This window comes from Taeniopygia guttata, chromosome 3, assembly GCF_048771995.1.
Source record: "Taeniopygia guttata chromosome 3, bTaeGut7.mat, whole genome shotgun sequence".
Taxonomy (NCBI): Eukaryota; Metazoa; Chordata; class Aves; order Passeriformes; family Estrildidae; genus Taeniopygia; species Taeniopygia guttata.
The window spans coordinates 72,998,892-73,007,442 of NC_133027.1; the positions used below are offsets into that span (position 1 = coordinate 72,998,892).

Genomic DNA, 8,551 nt, shown 5'->3' on the forward strand with positions numbered 1-8,551 from the left:
TCTCCAACATGATTTTGGCATCTTTACAGTGTGCCTCATTGATTACATTTCAACTTGCCCGGTTTTCAGGTGCATAGTTACAGCTTTGTATTGCTTTCTGAATAGAAGTTGCTTGGTTTTGTTCTTCATGCTTAACACCAGATAGATTTGTCATACAGGTCATGTGAATCCCTCATGTTATCCAAGAAAGCAGAATCAAAAGCATGTTTTCTATCATGTCACATGAATACCAGTTGTTTTCACAGAAAATAAGGCCATAGTCCAAGAGTAATTTATACAGACACAAAATCAGCTATGGAACTTTCCAAGCCTATTATCCTGCAGTCTGTCAATCAAGGAATTCTGCCTTAATTTTTAAATGACCTTCTCAGGTATGAGTTCATTCATTTTCACACAGAGCCAGTGACGGGTTAACATCCTGTTCATTAAAGAATATGAAGGGGGAGCCTGGATAAAGTCCTAGAAACAATGTCTTGCTACAAGGAACTGAGATGTCACATGCTAGTATCCTCATGCATTTGTCTTAGCCATGCATTCCTTTTCAGTCCATCTGTTCTGTTTTCTAATAAAATGCCCAATTTTTGGCAGTACTCGAAAGAATGAGGTATTTCAGTAATACTATTTCTAGTCAGGATGTGTAACTGTATCCATGATTACCTTTCCTTTTAGAAATACCTTGTATTTCCAAACTGCTAAATCCATCTACTCCAAAATTTTTGAAGCTTCAGCATAGGAGGGAAGCAAAACTCTTACATGAACACTAACATGTAAGAGACACTTCCAGTTCCTTTTAAATCTAGGGCATCCAGGACAACCTCCTGTGACCTAGCAGTCAATGCAGAGTTTGTGAGTCAACTCCACCATTAGCATCCTCATTAGACTAAGCAGGCAGGCTGATTTCCTCTCTAAGCCGGCTTAAAGGTATACAGACATGTATACCAGACATGTATTGCTGTCCTGTTTCTGAGATGTTGACTAAAGGACATTAGTAGCTGTAGGAACTGATCTACTTTAAATGACCCCATCAGTAGCTTCAAGAAGAAAACACTCATTTTATGCAGTAAAAAGTCTAGGAGCAAATATGCTTTTTCTCTCTAAAAGGCTAGGCAAGTGTCTATGGAGAAGACCTTAATCTGCAGTGCTTACAGACTTTCCTGTCTCAAGTACTGACTAAAACAGATTCTCTTTATAAAAGCAGAGAAAAAACAGTGCCAGCTCTTTTTTCCTGTAAATTCTATCTAAATACCAGGTTATTACCCAAATGCAGAGGTATGAGCAAAAGAGGCAAAGGAACATGGCAAGATAGCTAAGTTGCACTAAATTTTTTAATCAATAAGGTTGTCATATGCACTTTGCTTTCTTCAGTGACAATGGAAGCAGGAAAATGTGTTCTAAAGCCATTAAAACCTCCTGAAAAGCATATCTTGATTTTGTAAGATGTATGAGATGTTAAGCCTTTGCTCAATTCACTTACTCAGCAAAACTTCAAGACCAAGTCATCCTATAAAGGCTTTGCAAAGTAGTAATGTACATCTTTGAGATGTATTTATCATATCTTCCAGAAAATGTTGTGATACTGTCATTATAAGTAACTTCTTCATAGAATGCAAGAATAGATTATATAAATATGCATTCTTTCCCAATATTTTCCATGGTTATGTAAGTCTAAAGTAGCTAAGTTCTCTGATGACATAAATAAGAACAAAGTGTATCAGCATCACTTTACCCACTTAGAGAATTTGGGCCAGATATTTCTGAAGCAGAATCTGGCATAAGTGACTATGTAGCTTTCATGCTTTTCTTACTCTAGAACTTTTAAATATCGACATCAACGTAGTAAGACGAAAGCCTTCAGATTCTATTCATGATTTGAACCAAGAGCTCCTGCACTGTTAGGTGGTACCATGTACATGGCCCTCCTTTATGACCCAGCTCCTTGCAGCTGGAATGCTGCCCTCCCATCTGACTGTCCATACTCTTGGGAACAGAAAATACTAGAAACTACATTCAATATTTGCTTAAACTTCTTCAGGGTGACGAGATTGCTAAACATGGTCTTAGCAGCTTCTTCCTGAGAACACTCCATTATACAGTAGAATGTTCTTCAAAGATGGCAACTTATGGCATGCTGTTTCAGAGAAATGCTCTGGAAATTCATAAAAGCTATTTTCACTGTCTAAATGCAACTTTGCTATACTCTTTCAGCAAGAAACATTCTTAATATTTTGTCCTTAGGTCTAGGCTTAAGAACAGGGTTTGGAGGGCAGAGAAAATGAAGGCACAGTAGCACTAATTGCCTCTATCTTTGAGGATTTAAACATTAACTTCTGGTTAGATATTCCTGCTATTGCTGCCACCCTAAAATACAACTCTAACATAGCATCCTAACAGTAAGAAGTGCTCTTACGTCTGAGGTAAAATTTTCTGGTTACTGAACTACATGGATATAGGACACATTGGATCCTAGGAAGAAAATGCCAGCTACCCCAAATCAGGAACATCCAGCTGCAGCAATACCGGGCTATTCACACCTCCAAAGAACCAAGAGCAGAAGCAATACCTCTATGTATTACACAATAGTTCCTGGCAAGATTACTGAGCTAACAAGGGAAAGAACCACTCAGAGCCACCCCACTCCTAAAGAAAGGAAGAGCACACCAATTAAGTCTGAGGCAGGAGTGACCAGAAATTAAGGGCTTATGTTGAGTTACTGGCAATTACTGGCTTGTAATAGTAGTTGCTTGCTCTCTCTCTCTCTCCTTTTCAATTATGCTTCCCCTATCCTAGCAGCAATTTGTTCTCTTATTCTTTCTGCACTCTACAACTAGGCCAAAAAGGTTGGATCCAGCATTTGATCATGGATGACATCATCTTTTTAAACACACATATTGACCTACCCATGGACCTGCTGTAGCCAGGTGCTCTTTGTGGAGGAAAAGCATTTCAGCAACTTCCCCGGGACCTCATATCCATTAACCACATCCCAGTACCTCAGAACTTATATTACTGCCTCAATGTTTGTGACAGACACTTGTTTCCTCAACCTGATTTCATTAGAACTACACAGTGCCACAAGTTACCAGTTTAAAAATCAGGGTATCAAACCATATGGTTGAGAATTCTCTCACCCACTAAAAGAGTGATTTGCAAAATAGTTTAAGAGGAAATAACACAAAGTGGCAGCAAGCCATCTGTTCTGACCTCTATGTTAAAGTTAACAGCTATTTTGGATTTCAACAAAAGAAGTCACCTAAAGCTATTCACATCACGGGGCTTTTTTTATTCTTCCCAGGGAATGTAAGCACTCACTATTTTTATTAAATGCAACAGGAACAACAGAAAGTGGAGATCCCTGAAGAAGAGGCAGAAAACAAAATCTGGGGCACAAACAGCGCTGTGTTGCATAGCTATGCCAATCGCTTACCTCCTGGCACAAAAGTCAAGCCCGACCTTTCCCAGTTTGCCAAAACCTGCACACAAGCAAGGCAGCATCACCACACATACATGCAGTGACTGACTGCAGACTGAGGACATACTCAACCACTTAACACCTAACTGCCAGCAGCTTCCAGCACATTTGGGTCTTGAGTGTATTTCTGGGATGAATTATCAGTTAGCCTGTGTGCTCAACATTAATTCCAGGGATGGATATGCTTTTTAAAGACATAAGTTTAATATTGAGGTTGGGAAGGCAAAGGCAGTAGTATGCAATCTATTCAAAAGAAAAAAGGGAAGTGATAGTGTTTTCTACTTGTAGTTAAAAAGACCAGAAGCTTTATATGTGGCTCATTTTTCTCTTGGGAGCTTTAGCTCACTCAACAACTAACTCAAACTTTGTCCTCCTCCACACACTCCCTTTCATGAAGGGGCAGTCTCCCAAACCAAAGAGCTTAACACCAGGTTTGACCCTAGTCTGATTCAAGAATTTATCTCCAGCATCAATGAAGCTGAAGTCTTATGAGACATTTGTCTCCTGGCATCAGATGATGTCAAGTACTTGTCCTTAAGCAAACCTTGAGATTTTGACCAAAAGGCCATGCTCTAAAGTTTTGGTGCTAACCAAAGGTAACTTTTATCTCAGTCGCACGTAAACCTATTCCTTTTAATCTCCAAACCTAGAAAGAAAGGATCTTACATCCAACAAATTTGAATGGAGAATACAGTTTTCTTGGTGCTCTATCTTACCCTGTATTTCTTGCTTGTAATCCATAAGGGGCTGAAAGACATGCTGTCACTACAAAGCACCTCAGTGGAGACCTTTTCCTCAACAACTATAGATACAAACTTTTGTGTCAGAATGGTGTCCAATGAAGAAACAATGGTACATTTAGCATAACTCTGATGATATCTGCAAGGCCTAAAGCCAGTCAATGTACAAACTAGATTTATAAGAGCCCAGTTATATACAATGCAGTAGTTTCCACAGCTTGGAATTTGAGTAGTCAAAAATAAAAACATCACAGATGGTACATGTTTCCCACATATCGAATCATGACACTACCTGAACTTCTGCCAAACCAAATCACCATTCTATGAAGAGCACGCAGCATCTATCATCCTCATCATTATCAGCACAACTAAAGGGCAGAAGCAACCTCTTCTGCATCTATTAGTGGGAGGAAATATTCACAGCAATATCCATACACCTTCCTCAAGAGACATCTGCATTGTTCCTGTCAACCATAAATCTGACTCCTTTATTTCAAAGGAAATATGAACTCCTGAATTAACAGGTCATCAACTCAATTCCTTTCCAAACCAGTATTAAAGCACTAATCCCAGTTCTGCCTGTGCTAAAAAGAATATTACTATAAAACAATAATATGAAGTAATAAGCCATCAAAGGCAGATAAACTAAATTATAATCAATGCTGAAATAGCATCACATCATGAAGCTTATAGTCCAGAACATCATCTTAGATATGCTTATGAATAACAATCTTCACTAGAACTCAGGAGTTTTTACAGATACACATAGCAGTGATTTTTAAACATTTTACAAGGTTCAGCTATTTATAGAAGCAAACATAGCTCCTATTTGCACACTTGTCAGAAGCACAACTGAACTTTCTCTGGGCTCCAGTGCTAGCTCCACCTTCCTTCCGAACCATCCAAAGCTGCTTCCTCAGATAGGTTCCTGCCTACCCCACGGCACAAATTTCAGCACACTACACTGAGTGCAACAGCACTCTTTGGCATTTACTTTTAACAGCCAAATGAAGGAATTACACAGTACTGAAAAAAAGAAAATACAAGCAATCTTAGGACAGGTAAACTGTCAACTCAATTGACAGCAATCATCCTATCCTATTCTGAGATGCACATGTTGAATTTCACATCCCAGCTTTTCATAACCTGTTCTTGCAATGCCTTGCTGCTCTGCTACACGGTCAACTTGGCTATCGAGGCCTGCAGATCTGTTATAGGTTATAATGGCTCCCTTGGCAAGCCAGCGGTGTAACTTGCCACACAAGCCACTCCTCGGAGATCTCCGTGCTGTGCACTGCTGCTGTAGGTCGCGCTGTGTCATTTCGCCACTCTCCTGGTATTCCCTCTGGCCAAAAGCCACGCAAGGAGGGTTAAGTTGAGGGACGGCTGCATAGAAAACCCTGCAGCCAGAGGGAATCCCAGTTCCAAACCCAGAGCCCTAGTGCACGGTGCAGGGCAGGTGACGCGCAGCGCCCTTTCCAAGACCAGCGGCTTTCCTCGCCTGTCAGTGGGGACGAGGAGCCAGGGCACACCGGAGCGGAGCCACGGCGGGGGCGCGGACACCCACCCTGCTCGGGGCAGAGCCCGTCCTCGTTCCGCGGGGAACCTGCGCTGCCGGCGCTCGGGGCACCGCCACAGCCCCGCCGGGGAGGGGACGCCTGTGACTAAGCACACGCGGCCTCTCCTCGCCCTCCCGCTCGCCGCCTCGGCGGGGCTCTCCGCCACCGGCGCGCCCGGCCCTGGGCACCGGCGGCCGGGGAGCGGGTCCGCTCCCGGACAGGAGGCACCTGCCCTGCTCCCCCCGCGAGGCCCGGCGCCGGGCAGCAGCCCAAGCGGCACCCGGGCCCGTGTACGGGTTTCTCTCCCGTGGCTGAGCCGCGACCCGACACTGGGGGCCGTGCTCCGGGCACCCCACGCCGGCATCCCCACGGCCGCCCGGGCCCGCCGCCCCCCGGCAGCCCTCTGTCCTCGTACCGCTGCCATCCTTGAAATGAGGGGGTGGGACGTCTCGCAGCGATCGGGTCCATCCCCCACTCTCCGCTTCCTCCTCCTCCTCCTCCATGGGGCCGGGGCCGCCCGGGACGGCGCTGCCGCCGCAGACCTGCCTCTGCCGCCGCCGCTCCGCCGGAGTGGCCGCCGCCCGGGGAGCGCGGCGCCGGGCCGCCCTGCTCCGCGGGCTCGACACCGCCGGGCGCCCCTGCTCTTCCTCGTCGTCGTCCTCGTCCTGGGAAGAGGCGGCGGAGCGGGAGTCGGCCGAGGTGCTGTAGAAGGGGTTCCCGCTGCTGTCCTGGCCCGACTCCCCGAAGACGTCGTCGGAGATCTGCAGGCTCTCGTAGCGGGATCGGGCCGCCTCCAGCAGCGATAGCGCCTTCCTGCGCGCCGGCCCGCCGCCGCCCTCCGCCATCATCTCGGCCGCCGCCAGCAGCCGCCCGCGCTCCCCTCGGCCCGGCTCGGCCGGGTCCTGCGGCCGCAGGCAGCAGCCCAGCAGCAGCAGCGGCTCGGGCACGGCGGCGGGCAGGCAGCGAGTAGGGGAAGCCTCACCGCCGCCGCCACCGGGGCTGAGCCCTGCCTCCCGCTCCCGCCCGCACCACCCGCCCCTGTGTGTGTGCAGGGACATGGGGGGAAGGAGCCAGCTCAACATCTCCAAGTACCACATCCAGCCAATTGCCGCGGCACTCCGCGCTCGAGAGGTGGGGTTATATGGGAGCCACGGGCCGGCGCGGGCCGCCCCTCTCCGCCCCCCGCCTGCCTCCGCTCCGCCCATTTAAAACCACAGCGCCGGCTGCCGCGGGGCTGTCGCTGCGCCCCGACGCCGAGAGGGGGTCTCTAAGCCCAGCGCCGCTCCAGCTCGCCGTACTGGCCCCGGCCCTTGGTCCCGGCCCCCATTCCGGCCCCCGGTCCTTGCCCCCGGTCCTGGCCCCCGGTCCTGGCCCCCCGGTCCTGGCCCCCCGGTCCTGGCCCCCCGGTCCTGGCCCCCGGTCCTGGCCCCCGGTCCTGGCCGGAGCTGTTCGCCGGCGCGGTGCTGAAGCGGCTCAGGACGGCGGCAGGAGCGCTGGCCTCGGTGCCTGCGGGTCCCGCCGGGCAGGGACGGGCTGAAGGGCTCCCGCGGCTGCGGGGAGAAAGGCGCGGGGTGTTAACCCGCCGGGTCCGAGCCCCGACAGCGTGCCCGGGGCCACACTGCTCGTCATGCAGGACAGCGTGAGCAGCGGGGGCTGTCATGTCGCTGTCCCAAAGCAGGACATACAGCTCCAGCGCCGGGGCAGCCCTGGAAGGAAAGTGGGGAAGGTGCTGGAGCACAGGGCTGTGGGACACCTGGCATCTGGCAGGCCCTACACCCGCTCTGGGCTCCATGGAGACTTTGGGGCCTTAGGAGACATAGACATGCTCCTGCCTGTCCGGCTCTCTGCAGGTGTGGGGCTCAGCGCCTCCAGCCCGTGCTTTGATTTCTCAAGTGAGTACAGAGTGAAATAACCATATCATGGCATAAGAAAAACGATGGAAGTGAAAACACCCGTGCCCTGACCGGGTTAGTTAAACATGATTCCAAAGTATCCCTGGAGTAATCTAAGGATTTCATACAGCAGCTGATGGCCCTGGTTGTGCAGCAGTCAGAATGGTCTCTCTGATGTTACAGGAATGTTTGAAATCTCTGATCAAGTTTTATTATTTGTTATGGGGCATCCCACTGTGCTGGTTACTGTACAAACACATATTAGGATGACAGTCCTTCCCTCCCTTGTTAACAGCAATAGCAGCTACTAAGCCTGCCCATTCACAGCACTGCTTTCAAAATAAACAGTTATTGGATTGGGGGGAGGTGTGCAGCTTATCGTTTTCAATTTTTGATGCAAACTTTCAGTGCAGGTTGGTCTGAAGGTCTGATCGTGTTGCAGATTTAACAAATTTTATAACACTGAATGTTTCTGTCTTTAAAAAAGGAAGATTAATGACCTTCTGATGATTCTCAAGGACTCTAGCACAACATGGGAAATTATAAAAGCTGGACTGTTCTATTCAGATATTTTTAAATTGCAATAGCTTCATTAAAACTTTAAAGTTCTATATAATGTATACAGGCAAATCCAGAGAAAATAATCCATCTTCTGCATCCTTAAGTAAACAGGAAAACCCACTGTATTTTGAGGGACGAGATTTAAGTTTCATTTCTACATTCAAAAATGTCAAAACTGTCTTACTGATTATATTAAAAAAATCTGTAAGTTTATATACAACCTTTTTGTTTTAATTGCAAGCTCAGCCAACGTAGCCTGTGAGTTGAGCATTGCACTGTCTTCATTTCATCTCACTGGTCACCAGAAATCATAGCTCTGTAGGCCAGACT

The 8,551-nt window shown here is 47.8% G+C and overlaps 1 protein-coding gene across 1 annotated transcript in view; it reads right to left on the reverse strand.

The window, feature by feature from the left end:
* PGBD5 (piggyBac transposable element derived 5) overlaps positions 1-6,904 on the reverse strand; it is a 67,568-nt gene extending 60,664 nt beyond the window's left edge. The window contains exon 1 of the mRNA XM_030268305.4: positions 6,184-6,904. Coding sequence (XP_030124165.4) covers positions 6,184-6,865 — 682 coding nt within the window. The 5' untranslated portion in view covers positions 6,866-6,904. The remainder of the gene's footprint in view (positions 1-6,183) is intronic.
* Positions 6,905-8,551: the final 1,647 nt, after the last annotated feature.